An 18,501-nucleotide genomic window follows, 5' to 3' on the forward strand; every position below is an offset into this window, starting at 1 on the left:
AACAAACAAAGCAAGAAAGGGACTTACAAATACAAAGAACAAACTGATATTTTCCAGAAGGAAGGTGGATGAGTGGAATGTGCAAGATGGGTGAAGGGAAATGGGGCATACAGTCTTCCAGTTATGGACTGCATAAGTCACAGGGATAAAAGGCACAGCATAGGGAATACAGTCAATGATTTTGTAATAACGTTGTATGGTGACACATGGTAGTTAGCACCGTGGTGAGCACAGCACAACGTACAGACTTGTTGAATCACTATGCTATATACCTGAAGCTACTGTTGTCTTGTATTTCACATATAATTCAATAAAAAAGAAGATACAAACTTCCACTTATAAGAAAAATAAATCCCGGGGATGTAATGTACAGCACAGTGACTACAATTACCCATACTGCATTAAATATTTGGAAGTTGCTAAGAGAATAGATTTTAAAAGTTCTCATCACAAACAGAAAAAACTTCTGTAACTATGTTGGGTTATGGATGTCAACGAAACTTACTTTGGTGATCACTTAGCAATATATACATATATAACATTTTTGTATACCTTGAATTAATAATACAATATTAAATGTTAATAATATCTCAATAAACTTAAAAAAAACCTACTCTATCTTACTGAATCCAGAACTCACATCCATTAGGGCCAGCTTGTTTATTATGTTGTTCATACTTAGGTTATCCTTGCAGATTTAGATCTAGTTAAGAGAAGTATATTAAATACCCAGACAAACCTCTGGCAAGAGAAATCAAGAGAAGAAAAAATAATCAATATTATGAAAACAATAGGGGATATAACTAAGTGGTAACAAAACAACTATATGGTAGCATTTTTTTTTTTTTTTAGATTTTATTTATTTATTTGACAGAGAGAGAGAGAGCATGCATAATCAGGGGGAAAGAGAGAAGCAGGCTCCCCACAGAGCAGGGGAGCCCAATATGGGCCTTGATCCCAGGACCCTGGAATCATGATCTGAGCCAAAGGCCGTCGCTTAACCAACTGAACCAGGTGCCCCAGGCCAACAATTTTGAAAACTGGGACAACATGGAAAAGTTTCTTGAGAATATATATATACCTTATGAGATGTGACTGAAGAAAAAATTAAAATCTTGAATAGTCCTGTGACATTAAAAATAATGAAGCAGTGGTTAAAAAAATCTTGCCCTAAAGGTGAGGTTAGATAATAATGGTAATTTTAAGGATAGATTTTTCTGGAGATCAAGGGATAAATCAGGCCTAATAGTGTCAACACATTATCAGAGAGCCCGTAAAACAGAGGAACAACTATGGTAACAATTGTAAAAAATAAAATAATAAGACCTTGAATACGTGTATCAACAAGAGCTATCACTGTTCTGAAAAGCTCAGCTGGCACCTGCCTCACCTACGCTCCTCACAGCTGCTGCGCCAGGGCTGTTGTCTGGGGGCACGGGCTCTCTCCATCAGACTAATCAGAAACCCCTCCTGCTCCCAATTTCTGCCAGGAAGGAAGAACACCTTACTGGAATGAACAAATTGTGGTACAAAAAATAAAGCAACTGTGTGGGAAGGAGGCGTTTGTAAAGTTTTGGGAGCGTGATGGTACAACTGCTAAAACTTTCTAGTTTTGTTTTTTTTTTTTTTTTTTTTGGTTTATGAGAAAAAGAAAGTTATCCCACTTTCCCCATTTCCAGGATGGTATCATATATAGTTTATTTTTTATTTTTATGTTATTTATTTATTCATTAATCATATAGATTTTCAAAGCTCCCCCCCATCTTTATTTTCACTAGGGCTCCATCATTTCTTAGGTGTCGTTTTTAGGAAGCAGGATGAAGTTTGGTGTCTAAACTCGCTGCACAAAGGGAATTCAAACCTTTTCCTACATGTACACAGCTCTTCCTTCAGTAGCAGCACTGCACAAAGTGACCTCACTGAACCGCTTGAACAAACTTCAAAAGGAACTTCAACCACTCACCTGGATACAAGCCAGAGGCTCATTTGTCCAAATCGAATATCCACCAACTAAATATATTCTCTCATTATGGACAGCAACTCCAGATTCATTTTGGCCTAAAGTAAAGAGAATTGAATAAAAAGAAAAAAATAAATCCATTTCCTTGCATGTCTTAATTAACCCTTTTGCCACTGAAGGATACAAGTTCCCCCTGTGGCACACTTGTATGCTCCACAGGATTTCTGTGGCAACTAATCACCGCCTCCCAGTACTCAGAGGGAAGAATTAACCACTCGTTCACAGAGAATGAATGTGTGTCAGGTCAGAACCAAGCCAAAACACTTATTCGCCAGCCAAGTGGGTAAATACAGCATTAAATACAGCAATAATAAGCAATAACAAAATAAGAGTTCTACGCTCCATTTTATGCCAATTACCTTCAGCCGGTGGAAACAAGGTACATTTTCAAAATGCAAAACAGCTCCATAAATGCTTTTAAAGCAAGCGCTTACATTTGTAAAGTAACAGCTGCAACCCCAAGAAGTCAATAAAGCCGCCAGGCCCCAAGTGTCCTCCAAATGAAGGCAAATGACAGAAAAGATTGATAAAGTTACTAGCCTCCCTTTCTTTACATACACAACCGTTTTAAGACTATATTAAAGTTCCCGATCTGGGACCAGCCCGGGTAGTCTCTAGATACTGACACGCCAGAATAATGAAAGCTTCCTCTCCCATTTAAAAAAAGAAGACAGAATAACTCACTATCACCTATTCTTTCCTGGAGGCCATCTGAGAGTAAGAGAGTCTCTTTTTATTGATAGGCTGACACCGGATTGACTGTGGTAATAAATAAGCCGGATCCTACAGCGGACAGAATCGCAGATCCAGGGACGGAGGGACTAAGGTGCCACTACAGAAACTCGGAGAGGGTTAAGTACTTGTAGGTGGGCCTTAAAGATCATTTTCACAAAAAACAGGAGCTCTGCACAAAGCATCTAACCCCCTCACACTGAGTCTGCGTTTGCTATTGCCTCCCCAGCAGCAGCTGTGAGGGGCGGAGAGTCCCACTCAGCATATGAAGACGTCCTCAGGGGCCAGTCCAGCCCACCATGTTGAGTGTGTAAATTTCCTATTTGGTAGAGCAGCCTAGAAGGGACCTGGTCACCTGTGAACGTTTACAACATACGCTGACAAGGGAGAGAAAGTTTTCAACTCCATAAAGAAACTTTATGGGTACATTGTTCGCTGCTTTCCTTTTATTCCCTTTTGGGATCAGGAGGGTCCATACCTAGTGTTGCCCTGGGTAATGCTTGAACTGCTCTGTGGCGGGAAACACCACCAAACCCCTATGCACAGAACTGCTCTCAAATTTAGTTGTTAGGAGAATACAGCCAGAAATCGTACCCGACAGTAACAAACAATGAAGACCAGATGCCTGACCTCAAAATAAATAAAAGAGGACTAGAAAAGAAAAGAAATATGTTGCTTCTGTAAAGTTATCAATTCCCCCATTCCTCCTAATCATCTCAAAGTTCCTACGTGCATATTTATTGACAAGAAAGGACCTAGCAGACCTCTCTCAGCCAAGTGAGAAGATGCACAAAGGTAACAGAGACCCTGAGAAACTAGCTCAGCCACTTGACTGAGTCACATTTTGTAAGACAAATAATGTCAAGAGACAAATCTTTCCGGTTAATGAACACAAGTTGTTCTGCCATCATGCACTGAAGATAGGGAGGCACTGAAGATGTGTAAGAAAACAAGAGTGGCTATTTCTTGAATCTCTACCTTTCCTGATTTACTTAGTCAAAAGTACTTGCCAGTCAACAGGTTGAAATTACAACGCGTCCACTGGTCAGTGTCTATGTTGTAAGAATCTATATGCCGCACAAGGATCCGGTCGTTGTTGTAGTCCAAGTCATTGCCTCCAAGAACATAAAGCTTTCTTTGAACAGCAGCCATGGAATGGTAGACCCTTCTCTGCAACATAGGGCTGCGGCTTATCCATTTATTCTGAGAAAAAAAGAAAGAAAGAAATTCAGGTGGACTCTGTTAACAGCAGACCTCCGAAGCAGAAAACAGCAGTGCCTCGTTAGGAGCTGGGACTCTGCTTTGTCTATTCCATTCTATTAGAATGTTGCTTACATATTTTGAAAGGTACAGGCTTCTTGCCTGAAAACAATTATGGAAGAACCATATTTTATATATAGAAGAACCATATATTCCAAATGTATTTTGCAACGTACAAAGGCATTTCCTCTTGTTTGGATTGCATTTTATAGGGTATTTGCATTTTATAAGGGGAGCACATGAGAATATAGAAATTGGCATGATGGTTCCCTCACCCAATTGAGAGAACTTACTCATGCAAATTGCTTGAGTGAAAGCACGTGGCTAGGTGTAATGATTTTTTTTTTTTTTTTTTAGGTGTAATGATTTAAGAAAACAGGCTCTGGATCCAGGATGCCTGAGTTTATAAACTTTGTGTGACTTTGAGCAAAGTACTTAACCTCTATGTGCCTATTTCCTCATCTGTAAAGTGGGGAGAGTCATACTGTACCTGACAAGCTTGTTGTGATGATTAAATTAGATAATACACAACATTTAGAAGAGTGCCACATAATGTCCAATAAACACACACTTTAAAAAATTATTGTGATAGTAATCACTGGTTACCCAAGGCCTCTACATAAGCTAGGGCTAGGGTGATTCTGCTATTCTTTCCAAAATTAACCTCCCAAGATCAAGAGAAGAGCAAAGATCTGGTGTCACAGCAAAGTCTCATGCTGCCTAGTCCCTTTTTTTTTTTTTTTTAAGATTTTATTTATTTATTTGATAGAAAGAGATCACAAGTAGGCAGAGGCAGGCAGAGAGAGAAGGGGGGGAAGCAGGCTCCCTGCTGAGCAGAGAGCCGGATGTGGGGCTCAATCCCAGGACCCTGAGATCATGACCTAAACTGAAGGCAGAGGATTAACCCACTGAGCCACCCAGGCGGCCCTGCCTAGTCCCTTTTAACATATTTATAATCATATTGTCTACCAAACTGGGAAAAGTTACTTCTAGGCATACATTTGTTTTGGCAGAAGGCCAAATTTTAAACAACTTCAGGAATGGTGAAACCTCCACTGTTTGGTTGTAGGTCACTGTCACTAATGAGAAAGACAATGCTCAACTCCTCTTCAATATGGCTTCTTTCAAAAATCTAATTTAAAATGCAAAATTAGATGAAAATCAAATACGACCTTAATTTTAAGCCTTAACTAAGCAATGGACAGGTAAGTAAATCTAACCATTTCCTTTGTATATAAACACTAACCTACAGGAGGAACCCAGATTCCTTTTGCCAAGAAAAATTTGGATTTCGATAGAAAGAACATATGATGTTTTTAATACAAAGAGTTTCACCAGTTCACAAAGCTGTAAAAGAATAAGGAAATAGTCACTAAAGGTCCATTCACTAAAGGCGTATCTCCTAGCTCATTTCTTTTTTTTTTTTTGACAGAGAGAGATCACAAGTAGGCAGAGAGGCAGGCAGAGAGAGAGGAGGAAGCAGGCTCCCTGCTTAGCAGAGAGCCCGATGCGGGACTCGATTCCAGGACCCTGAGATCATGACCTGAGCCGAAGGCAGCGGCTTAACCCACTGAGGCACCCAGGCGCCCTCCTAGCTCATTTCTAATTTCTCTTTTAAAGATAGACTTAAAAAAAGAGTGGTTTGTACAGTTTGAAAGGCTTGCACCTATCTGCTCCCCCTTTTTACACGTGTCATAAGAATCTCTTTCCAATCAAAAGTCTTCTTTAATACGATAGCCACACCTTTCTTTCAGATACTCTGTAAAGAAATATCTTTGATACATTTCACATGAGTGGATTTAACTCAAAACTCTGATGGTGCCTTCCTTAGGTGCTTTCTAGGAGGCAACCCGTTCTGGTATTAGGAATCAACGTTTGCATTAGCAGTCCGGTCCCCTGCCACAGGACTGTGGACGCCATCTGGTTTGTAAAGCCTGCCTACATCCCCTGATTATATCTTTAGCTTCCTTCACTGCCGTGCCTGCCAGGTGAGCCGCCAAGCACTGCAAAGGCAAAGAAACAGAGAGGCCTGGTGGGGTCACTCCTAATAAGCTAGCGTGTGAATACTAATCAGTAGTGGGGAAGCAGAGGTCACCCCAGCCTGCCTGTTGGCAGGTAGCGATGTGCTCTGTGGCAGATGGCAGGCATTATCGACTCTCCACAAAGACCTAGAAGAGAAATAAGCACCAGGGCTGAATGATAGAGTTATTGAGATTCTGAGCAAGATGCAAGCAGATGTGATGTTTGCCAGTACCCACCGTAAACAATATGCCAGCAGAATTTTTAAAAAGAGCATGTGTGTACAAACATGAAACAGAACTCATTTGAGAAATGTTAACACCTTCTTCCTCTTTAACCACGTGTGCACCGAACTCAAGCAACTGCAAATTAATGATCCCTCTTGAGACACCTGGCCCATGGACATGTGGTCTCTGAAATCTACAGCTTCTAATGACATCAGGAAACACGCTTGCAAAGAGAGAAACACCTTCGTTAAATTCAGAATCAAAAGAGGTTGAAATAAAAAGACACCAGATCGACTGAGGTCATCAGGACACACATTTCGTGGCCGACCCTGACCCAGGCTGCCAAAGCCAACCTGTTGTTTCATGTTCCATTATCTCTAGCTGATGAATATTAAATTCCCAGATCAAATCATTTTGGAAGACTGTCATAATCAAGAAAAATATTTACATTACCAAAATCATAGAAACGGTAAAGTCCTAAAAACTATGTGCCAAGGTCACAGACATTTTGGTAGAAGGAAAAGAGAATAAAAATTATTCGTTTCTGGGGGACAAAAAACTCATTGAGTGTGGTTGGCAAATGGGCAGAACAAGGCACAGACACCATCAGAATGCTTCCAACTCAGGCACTAGCTATCAGATGAGAAACATCCTCACACTTTCCAGATACTTCTACTTCAGCCTTGTCCTTGACACCCCTCAAAGACATTCTGCCTACACTGAGTTAAGTAAAAGTTATTATTTTATTTGGGAGTAATGAAACGATAAGCATGTTCCCCTCTTGGAATGAGATGCCTTCTGAAAGGACATACAACAGGTCAATCAAAATCCTTTCTTTGGATCCCTCTGAATATGAATAGCCACTTGAGATAATGGAAATAAGGGGCATTTAACTCATCAGCCTATCACCCCTTTTTTCTACATTATGCAAAACTCTGAAAGAGTTAAGCATCGTGTATCACATAAAACTAAAGGAGCTGAAATTTTGTGAGGGGAAAAAAAAAGGCAACCAAAAGGCAGTTTATCCAGATGCTTCCTTTTCTCTACACAAGTTGAAGATGCATGCGTATGTACAGACTTGGCATTTCAACTACTAATTACTGTGGAAATCTTCTAAAATTCATTTTAATTAAGGTAATGAGTTTTTCTTATATGATTCTTACCTGGTTAGGTTCATACACCATTAGTCTGTTCTGATACTGTGCTGTGTTAGTTACCCCACCTGTAACGGATTAACATGTGTTAGAGCTTTCATGAATACGAAATAAGATATTCCAACATAAGAATGAGATACAATTAAAGGAAAATTAGCTACTGCTGAGGATCTGTTTGTATACCCTCGTGGTGAACCCATGACATAATTAAGAAGCTTATTGTTGAAGCAGTTTCATTTTCAAGAAACATTTCAGAAGCAATCCAGTTGAGAGCAAGCAACAAGTATGCTGAGATTACCAAGAGGCCCCAGTTCTGGCAAGCCGCTCTGCATGGCCAGAATGAGGGGCAAAGAATGGCAGGGAGTGGGAATGAACATCACACATAGACAAATCTCCACACAATGTATGCCTGCGACAGAATTACACGGGAAATTCCTGTCCTTAGCTAAACTGGCAATTTTTACAGCTCTAGCCTTCTGTACGCCAACACAGTGATATCTTGATATCTCTTCGGAGAAACCACATCTAAGAAAAGACATGACTTATCAAAAGAAATCTAGAGCCAGAGCTGTCCAAAAGAATATAACAAGAGCCCCCAATGCGAGTCACATATGCAATTTTAAATTTTCCAGTAGCCACATGAAACACTAAAAAGAAACAGTGGAAGTAAACTCAATATAGATTTTTTTTAACAAATATTATCATTTCTATGTGTAGTTAATAGAAAAATTCTGGAGATACTTTATATTCTTTTTTTCGTATGGTCTCCAAAATCCAATGTCTGTTTGACACAGTCCATCTCAATCCAGATTAGCCACATTTCAAGTGCCTGATAAGCCACATGAGACAAAGGGTGACCATATCCGACAGCACTGCATGTACTCCCGTGTCATCAACTCTTCCAAAGCCTCCTGACAATTGCTTAGATCCAAAGTCTCAAGACCTTCTGCTTAATCAAGAACCACTAAAATATCATTACAATTCTAACAAAGTTTTACTATCTGTCCTCATACTTAGTTTCACGTTTGTGGTGTACACGGAGCCCTGTAAAACCCAGAAATCACTGATCTCCTTTAATTTTTACCGTCAAATGGGAGAACTAAAAAACACATTAAAAAAAGCCCTACAAGAAAATAACACTAGGAGATAGTAAATGTTAGGTATTAAAATAAACAAGAATACGAGAGCAAACCTACTACCTCCCCCCAAAATCTCTTAAGAAATAGTACCTAATGCTCGTTTAAAATGAGTAACATTTATTGGTCCATATGTACAATGGAGTATTATGCCTCCATTAGAAAGGATGAATACTCAACTTTTGTATCAACATGGGCGGGACTGGAAGAGATTATGCTGACAAGCAGAGAGAGTCGATTATTATAGGGTTTCACTTACTTGTGGAGCATAAGGAATAACATGGAGGACATTAGGAGAAGGAAAGGAAAAGTGAATTGGGGGAAATCAGAGTGGGAGACGAAACATGAGAGACTGTGGACTCTGAGAAACAAGCTGAGGGTTTGGCGGGGGAGGGAGAGGAGGGGAAGTCTGGAGGTGGGTATTAAGGAGGGCACGTATTGCATGGAGCACTGGGTGTGATGCATGAACAATCTTGGAACACTGAAAAAATAAAATTAAATTTAAAAAATAAAAATAAAATGAGTAACATTTTAGTAAGTATCACAAAGAAGCAGCCAATTTTACAATGAAGATCTAAAACTGAGTCAGACCAAAGGTGTTTCCTGTTGAAATTATATGAATTCAAAAAGTATGTACTGTTACAATAATGACCAAAACAGCTGTAACATTTTTCTCAGTTTGACTAAACTTCAGATAGCCCTCTCTCTGTCTTCTTGGCCCCCGACATCCCTTTTCTTGCACTTTAGAAAATCTGTAAATTCTTTCTCTGCTTCCTTGAGATAGAAATCATTTAAGAAGCTTTACGCAGTTTTACAACCTGAGAATAACTTCCTCAAAGCCCCAGGAACCATCCCACTGAAACGTAATCATCATGGAAGATAATCTCTCTGTCTCCCAGTCTCTCTGAAGAAAGGGAGGAGCCTCACTTTTCTGGGCGCCAATCAGCAAATACACATGGTCTAATCACAGAGGAAAACAGTTACAAAATCAGGGGTAACTGAATGTGCTCAATACATCACACTGATTAACCTTTACCCCAAAACTCCTTCAGTATTTTTCTCACTGAGAAAAGCTCAGTGTTTGAAAACCCTCCTGCCTCTTCTTCAGCAGAGTTCATTTCAGACTGCATTCTGGTCTCCCTCCCCTATTGCAATAGTCTTGAACAAAGTCTTCCTTATCTGCTTAACTTTGTCCCATATAATTTTTGCTTTGACAGTTCCAGTACTTTGGATCGGTCACCACCATCAACTTCGGTGGCCAGGAATCACATCAACGAGAATCCAGAGGATTTGTGCACAGTCCTTAACTGAGCTGAATAATCAATCAATACCAATGGCTACATAAAGGGAAGGGAACCTGTCCAGGCCAATCATTACTCTCTCATGCAATCACAATAAGGAGATTATTTCTTTCATATAATTGACTATGGCTTTTATTAACTGGAGGGCTTTTTTTTTTTTTAATTCTCTCTGAAGCCTGCAACTACTTTTAAGCTCAATGAAAGCTTTATCTGCAGAGTAAATCCACAAAGAACAGAGAGAAATGAGCTTCCTGCCCTCAAAGAAAGTCTTCTCTGCATTTCCTATTGAACGTCTCATTTTAAAATAAAATAAAAGGAAAAGAAAATACACTTAAGCAAGCTGAGGTTGAAATGCCTACATAGAGTCAAAATGTATGTCCAAATAAACACAGAGGTATGTTTGCTTTTTCCTCCCAACCTTCCTTTTCTTTTATCTGATTAAAAATTGAATGTCCAATCATTCTTTCTCAGCATAACTACACAAGAATAATCAAATCTATTGAGACCACACAAGTCTTCAGGGTTAAAATGATTGCCAAGTGCTTCTGATCTGGGCCATAAGCACCAGATGAATGTCCAGCTTGCCTATAATCATTTCTCCAAATGAGAGAGAGCAGAAGGTGAATCTCCCACCCATTGCTTCAAAACTTCGACAGTTTCTCCTTGTTTTAGAAAGATGGGACAGAATTAATATCTACTGCAATAAACTATCTGTTTATAATACTATTTGAAAATATGTACACCACTATAGGTATCAGACTCTGCCCATTATAGAGTAAATGTACAACCAATGGATTCAAATATAGCTATTACATCCTCTCTCCTAGGCAGGGCATACAATTTATCTTCATGCGCTTCAGAATTATTATTTGCTCTCTTCTACAGATGCATTCATAATAGTTTCTTACCCCCCGCCCAAATCTGCAGGCCGTAATTAGATTTCTTACCCTTACATACAAATTTTCACTCCCTTGACAATGTTTGGAAATGAGATCCTAGGTTACTAGGTGGAAGGAAAAATAAAAATCCGAGTTAGTTATTTGGTTGATTACTTCTGGAATGTTAAACCACAGGAGGTGCCTAAAAAACCTAGCACTGTAACTTCTACCAAGTCAGGACTGCAAGGGAAACCCTTTGAAATTGCTTCTATTGCTTCCCCCCTTTGAAATAATTTACAAACGATCATATAAATAAAAACCTTTTGTTCTCAGCACAAAAAAATAAATTTTAAAGAAAGCATCCAAGTTGGCGGCCCCCGTTTCTTTCGCAGTGTTATTTGCCAAGCTTTATCATTACATTCTCTTCACATAACACTCTTCACTTTTAGATTAATCTGCGGAAATGAGATGCTAAGGATTTGCATACAGATTTGACTATACAAAAATAGATATGGAATTAATAACAGTCTCTATATGTTTTAATTTCTCCTAGACTGGAGTACCCTTGCCTGCAGCAGTATTCCTGGCTTTGAAAGTCATCAAGCTGATTTGCCTGCTCTGGGTTATGATGCCACATGCTGCTATACTGTCCCCTGCAATCAGAGCGCTTGCGAAGATAGAGTCGATGCCTCCCTCGATCGAGTACATTTTACAGATTGGCAGTTTTGATCTCCCTCCCCCACCCCAGGGGGGGATAATCTGCATCTTAACAGCTTTCTATAGATACATTTGTCATTAAGTATGCCATCTCGTATCAGCATCCCTTTTTAAAGCCAAGTTTTCCAGAACTTTGAAGTGCCACGGTAGAAGTTAAGACTTTTCAGCCAAAATTGAAAATGAACAACCCTGTCTTACACTTTTCCCCCCCCGTCTTCTACTTTTGAACTGTGACTTTAAGATATGCTGCAGGTTCCCCCAAAGTCAAATAAGTCTTTAGAAACTGCCAGAAGGAATGAAAAGTTACCACCGTGCTACCAGCAATGAGAAATGCGTTCTATCATCGAGATGAGAGCAAAGCATTTTTCTGAAGCTTCCCTGTTCAGCTTTTCACAAAACGTGGTGACAAATGGATGACTGCGTATGGGAGAAAGGATGACAGGTGACTGCCAAGCAAGTGATTTCGGTCTCCGCGACCGGAGTTCACTGACTCCCAGACTCACTGTGCTCACAAGCAACGACTGGTCAAGGCTGACAAGGTCTACATAATAGTGTTTAGGAAAACAGTTCTCAATCTACATTAGTCAGGGTAGGTCAAGTCTGGTGGTTCTGCAATTTTTTTTTTTTTTTTTTGAGGACAGAAAATACATCTGTTGATGGACCGTCCTATACTACACTCTTTAGTGGAAGCCTGTGTCCGTAATACAGCACTAGGACCCTTACAAGGACGGAGCGGGATGCAAAGAACCAAACGTGTCCATGCTCTCCGGGAAGACACTCTGGAACTCTGCCAGCCAATTCAGGATTGTGGGAAACCACCTCAAGTTCTCAGCTCTCCTGGAAGCCTGCCGTGGTCAGCTGTACAGTAGGCTGGGGGCAAGCTTCAGGACAGGCTGTGGCATCACCCCACACAGGCTCCTTTGTGACTCTCATCTCACGGGAGCACTTAACACAGGCCAGCTGAGGTTCCTCATACACAAACTGGAGATGACAACATCTCTCTCACAGGTTTTGGATAACCCAGAGTGCGGAGCATTGCAAGTGACCCACAGAGGAAGTTTACTATAGTGCTGTAGCAATTTATTTATGGAAACTTCTTATCATTGCCATAAAAAGTACAAATGAGCATGTATGAAATATTAAAAAAATAACAAATATAATGAAGAATAGAAGTTTGAATTAATAAATGAATTTTGTAGTCTGAAATAGATATATTTTTTTCTAATAACTAGAATGACCAGCTGGTTTATAAGGTATCGAAGACTTTTTTTCTTTAATAGTTTAAAGCTTCTTTTCCATAAGTATGCTTTAATTCTCAAAAAGCAAAAACTTTACACTAATTATATAATTATCAAAAGAATGACTGGCATTAGGTGTGAGTTCACATTAGCCATTTTTTAAATAAAGCCAAACTTGTGACTAATTCTTAAAAAACGGGACACAATGGGAATATTTACAATAAATAAAACTTAAAATAAAAAAAACCCTTTATTATCTATTTTTACACATTAGACTGTCCATATTTTTAGTGTTTATAACACTACATAAACCATCAAAGACAAGAATGTATTTACGGAATTAGCATCTTGAATAGGAGCATACTTAATCCATGCATTAAATTAAAACTACTACCCATATTATTTCTGTCACACTTGAGGAACCCACACAAATGGATGGGTAATTAATAGACTCAAAATCCATAAAGAAATTCTCAAATTTACAAAATACCTACAAATAAAGGATGATGCACTTGAAAATAAAAATTTATAAATTATATTTATGTCACCTAGAGTGAACAGATACAAACTTGTGATGCAAAACATGTGAAGAATGAGCCGTGTGTTATTTAAAATATATGCAATGACAAATGAAGACAAAATCCACCACAATGCAAGTGGCATCTGCCCTTTAAAATCTCAGAAAAATTCTCTGTCCCATTCTTTATTCTACGGAAAGATGAAATCCTGCCTCCAAAGATTTCTGCAGGTTCCAAGCAAGGTTAAGTTCTCAAGGTCACCTCTACCTGTCTCTAGTGTCCCGGTTTGCTATGTTCTTGTTGGATCTTTTCTCTCCCTCCTGCCATCAACCAAATTCTTCAGCGATTGCCCACTTCCGTGATACAGCTTTAAACTTCTCTCCTCTTGGGAACAAAGGAAAATGACCGATGTCATTTTTTTACTCTTAGGTAAAGCAATTCAGCTCCCACCTTATTCTACCTCTTTTTAGATCCATCTGGTCAAACACCAACAATCACCTAAACAAAGGCTGTTCTCTCCACAAAAAGGAAGACGTTATGTGGCTCAACTCTGTGCCCTGAGAAAAGTGGTCAGTAAACAATTAGAGAAAATCAGATGATCGTGGATCTAAACAAGTCTCCAGATACGATTATCTACGATCATCCTTAAGTATATCGTTGACTTTCAGTCACGTCATTGGGGAACTCTTTTTACAGTGTTAAACAGCTGTTTTTGAGACATTTGTTGGAGTGATAAACAACTGCATTGTATGGTTTTGCGGGGAAAGCATGGTTTTCAAAGACCAGAGACACAGAGATCAAATTCCAACTCTGTCAAATACCAGCTGTGGGATCTATAAACATCATTTAACACCTTTACACCTCATCTCGTGAGCAGAAATGTGAGGGTAAACCAAGTGCTACTTCTTCAGAGTAAAGGGAAGTCCATTTAGGGTGAAGCCTTTGTTGATTATTTTGGAAAATATAGGTGATCTTATTGCTTTCTTTACACCATTTAGCTCTTTCATGTTTGATTTTTATTTATTTATTCACTCTTTCAGTCACCTGGCTCTTCTAAAAGCATTATAGAAGGGGTCATTTCTGTTTGGCTTCATCTCAGGACACTACCGTACTGGTTTTGTTTTAATCTTTTTCCAGATGGAAAATAGTAAAGGCTGGGGCCAACGTAAAAAGAAAGGAGGAAAAAGTAACCGCTGAAGACAGCTGGTTGTGAGAATTTAAAGCAATAATGAAGATTTCATTCTTATGGGGTATACCAGGTCCCTAAGAACTAAGTGGACCTGCCAGGTTTTCAAGCTCCAAACCTCTAGCAGGCAGGCAGCTTCCTCACACAGTAACTGCCTCCAGGGGCAACAAACAGACACTCTCTCGTGGACTTTCTTGAGGAACACACTTTCTTCTCCCTCTCCCTCCCTTAAGCCCTTGACATTCACCTAACCCAACAAGCTGAACCCCTTCTACTAGGGTCCTTTGGATTATTCACACCCTAAAAACCTTCCATCTTGACTGAATCCAAGGACCTGACCTCTCCAATTCTTTGGTGAGTACCACTAAAAAAAAAAAAAAAGACAAATTTACAAACTGGGCCACCACAGTTTTGCTGTTTCCAACCTTAGTATGAGCTCTGACACCTAATTTTTAAAAAACATGTCGGTTCCCTCTGCTTTCTCTCAGAGGCTTCTTTCTTCCCCCGGGCCACCTCCCTCAGACTGTCTCCCTAGTCCTGACATAGCACAACCTCAACAGATGACTCTGTCTCTCACTTGATTCCATGGATAAGGAACCTCGTCAGGTCCCTGACCCTCATCTGGGAGCTTACCTAAGTCCACATCTAGCATTGTCTCCTGCCCTCCAGGCTTAGCACTTGATGGGTCCCCCTTCTCCTGTCCAAGACTAAACTCCTCTCCAAATACCTCCTGCCTGTTTGAAACCCTATGCCTATTGTCATTATGGTATCCCATGGACTTAGCTCCATTCCTGGTACCTAGGAGGATGCTTTCAGCTTTTACTAACCAAAGAATGCCCCAAACCCTTCACCTTCAGTTTTGTTCTCTTCTTTCCCTTATCTACCAATTTGCTTAATGAACTTGCATTAAGTTCAGTGGGCTGGCTTTCCTCCTTTAGCTACTCTCTCTTCTCTCAGCCAAACTTCCACCTTTTTCTTTCCTTCCTACTCTCCTTTTTTTCTTTCTAAATCCAAAATGCTATTTGTTAATTTACAATGAAAAAATATGGTTGTGAAATGGGCTGAAATATGTGTGTTCCTAGAAACAGCACATCCCTTCCCAGTAGGCAAAGCATAATAATCAGAAAGTTGTCTGGTAAGCTCGGATTCAGGAAGATAAGTTTAGATGGTATCTTGGTATTTCTGGTCTATACATGCACTTTCTACTTCCTCACTTTTCTTTCACACCCTAAACCACTGCATTCTTGCTTTTACTTTCTTCTACTCCCCTATAGCTACTTTCATTGAAGTTACCAATGGGTTCCTGATTGAAAGTTGCAGAGAAAATAAATATTCTGGACCTTAAGGTCCCAGCAGTATTGGACACCTCTCACCAAGCCCTTTCCTTTTCACTTTTGATTTCCTTTAACACTACTTCTCTAACCTTGACCATCCCACATTCTCATGCTCCTTCCCCAGAACCCTCCTCTTCACCCTACTTGCTAATAGTTCCTCGCAACCTTCTGCGCTGGCCCCTTTCCAGCCCACCTCTCGACCATCTGACTCTTCCCACTCTTCGCTGCCTCATCTCCTCTCATCTGACTTGCTGCGAGACCCTCCTTGCTGATATTTGCTCTGAAAAAAAGAAAGAAAGAATGAATGAAAGAAAGAAAGAAAGAAAGAAAAGAAGAAAAGGTCTTGTCTCTGAGTCTGAGGGCCATGGGTTTTGAGGAAGTTCTAACCAGTGAGGGGTGGCTGAGAAGGAAGGATACAGCTGAGGTGGGAGCAAAGGGGTGGGGTGGAAGGATGTTCCTATAAAGCAGACAGGGCTTGGGGAGCTGAATAGATCTCACATCAAGCCCTCCTATCAACTGGCCTCTTCCCACAGGGTTCAGCTGCCCAGGCACAGGCAACAAAATAGACCATGGGGTTTGTCCAAGAGTGAGTCCTTCCTAGAGGGCAGGAGAATTATGGAAATGACTAGACCATGAAGCCCACTCATGAGGACAAGGAGGGGTTAATGAGGACGTGGGAAGCAGCCAGTGGACCTAAGGCCAAATTAGGATGTGCTATGAACCTCTGTGAAACCCACATGACGTACTCCTTTCTTTGCACTATGGTCTCTGGGGAAGACTTTGACCATCACATGTATTACACTGGATACTGTAATCATCTGTTGAAGAGTCTGTTCCCTCTACTACACTGTGAGTCCCAGTTCAGGATGTTTGTCTTACTCTTCTTTGTCACTCCACACTAGCCTGGAAGAGGACTAAGGAAGGTTAGGAAACTTGCTCAGCACCTCCCAGGTGGTGAGAGTGGATCAAGTTTCACATGCTCTGTGACCTCAGGGTACCACAAGCCAGCCTTCACTGCACCCTCTGTTATTTATCAATGTTTTGTATGTAATTTTTTAGATGCAAGTAAAATAATATTCACCAAGATAAAGAAAAGCTAAAACTACGGCATTTACAAAATGTTTATGATATTTTGCATTGTTCTAATTTTAATGAATATTGGAAAAGCCAATGTCCCTCTAGTAGGTTCAATAAATTAAAATCATTTAAAATGGGGCAATGCGAGCTTCATATAAATTTAACCAAGATGAAAATAAACGTATCTTCTAGGGAGTTAAAGAAGATTTAACAAATGTTCTTTCATTAATGAAATATCTGAAAAGTTCTTTGATTGTCAGCTCCTAGAGGGTAGGAAGTGTATTTGCTGAATTAATCGTATTTATCTATGAACCAGCACAAGACTTAGTAAGGAAGTAGCATTCACCAAGAGAATCAAGAAAACACTAAATACTGCTTTTGAATAAATGTAGTACAAATTTGTCTTATTTCTAGACTTTTAAAAGCACTAATTTTTTGGTTCAGATTCCCATTATCTTGGCAACATTTGATGAAAATGAAAAAGTAAGTTGTTCTGCAAGATGAGTTCAGGATTAATTTTCACTCACAAAAAGAGATAGATTTTTTTTAGTAGTTCACAAACAATATCTCACAATGGAGAACATACCTTTTAAAGCACAACTGCAGGATATTTAATGCTTCTTTTGCTTCAGTATTGTGAATTTCAAGTAGAAATGATGTGGAGCATTTGTGAATTGGGTCACAGTGTCAAATGCTACAGGATCCTGTAAAATCTGACTATCTCTAACATCTTAAATTAAATGCTAATGGGCATATCCATACAGCCTATTTTCTGAATTCATCTCTGCTTGTCTCATTTTAAAAACCATGGACAGGTTTCAAGGTGTCCTGACCCCAAAATGGACAGAGAAAGGGGAGGGAGTATGCAGAGGCAGTGAACATGCTAGAAATATTGAACCTCTAAAGAAACATTCATTTTGTGTTTTATGGAACAGAAATGAGATCCTAAAATCCACATTCTAAAATCCTTACTTCCTTCACCTCAGGCAAAGCTTTCAAACTACCAGAAGTATGCTTGCAAACTACCCAATCCCCCATCAATTAAATTGGAAATACTTGATTATTTGGTAAAGGATAAGGAATAGCCTCAAATATTTTTATTTGCAAAAACAAAGCTGGGTAATGCTTCTAAATCAGTGATAGGGTGACATATAACTGCCTTGTTTTTTTAAGGGGTCCATTAGCAAATCTAGTACCCCTCCCTATCCATGGTTAGATTCACAATTGATTTATTATAAGCTGGTCCTGAGGAAAAAGGCAGATGACAGAAGGTATTAGAAATGTCACTGGTGATTTCCTTTTCTTTCCAATTAAAGTTATTGTACTGTACACAGGGAAGTGAGTTTTTCATCTCAAGTACACAGTAGGGAGAAACAAACCTGAGAAAATTGTGATTGTTTTCATTAAGTATGGTTAACACAGGCAGCATACATTAGTGCAGAGGAAGAACAAAGAAAATGTATTTCCTTTCACAGTGGGGGAAAAACAAAGTGATAGAGCAATAAGATCTATAATAAGTTGATACATTTAATAACACAGAAAAGGAAACATACAGACCCATATTGAAAGAGAAATCAGCTTGATACCAGAATGATAGATCTAGCCAGTCTAGAATAAGCTTCTGTGGTTTTCTAAGGTCTCACCAAAGAAGAGGTAAAGTAGTTATATCTTTAAGAATATGTAAGGAAACTGCAGCATTTTTTA

At 39.5% G+C, this 18,501-nt stretch overlaps 1 protein-coding gene across 6 annotated transcripts in view; it reads right to left on the bottom strand.

Annotated features, from left to right (window-relative positions):
- The window catches only part of KLHL32 (kelch like family member 32), a 196,829-nt gene that overhangs the window by 35,042 nt on the left and 143,286 nt on the right, over positions 1 to 18,501 (bottom strand). For 5 of the 6 annotated variants that reach the window (XM_044245302.1, XM_044245321.1, XM_044245312.1 and 2 more), the window contains 3 exons: positions 7,422 to 7,480; positions 3,763 to 3,955; positions 1,964 to 2,058 (listed from right to left, as the gene is read on the bottom strand). In XM_044245302.1, the coding sequence (XP_044101237.1) occupies positions 1,964 to 2,058; positions 3,763 to 3,955; positions 7,422 to 7,480 (347 nt within the window). Of the gene's footprint in view, positions 1 to 1,963; positions 2,059 to 3,762; positions 3,956 to 7,421; positions 7,481 to 18,501 lie in introns of those variants that run through there. The other variant, XR_006384202.1, reaches the window with a different exon arrangement.

The sequence above is a fragment of the Neovison vison genome, chromosome 1 (assembly GCF_020171115.1).
Source record: "Neovison vison isolate M4711 chromosome 1, ASM_NN_V1, whole genome shotgun sequence".
In the NCBI taxonomy this organism is placed as follows: domain Eukaryota; kingdom Metazoa; phylum Chordata; class Mammalia; order Carnivora; family Mustelidae; genus Neogale; species Neogale vison.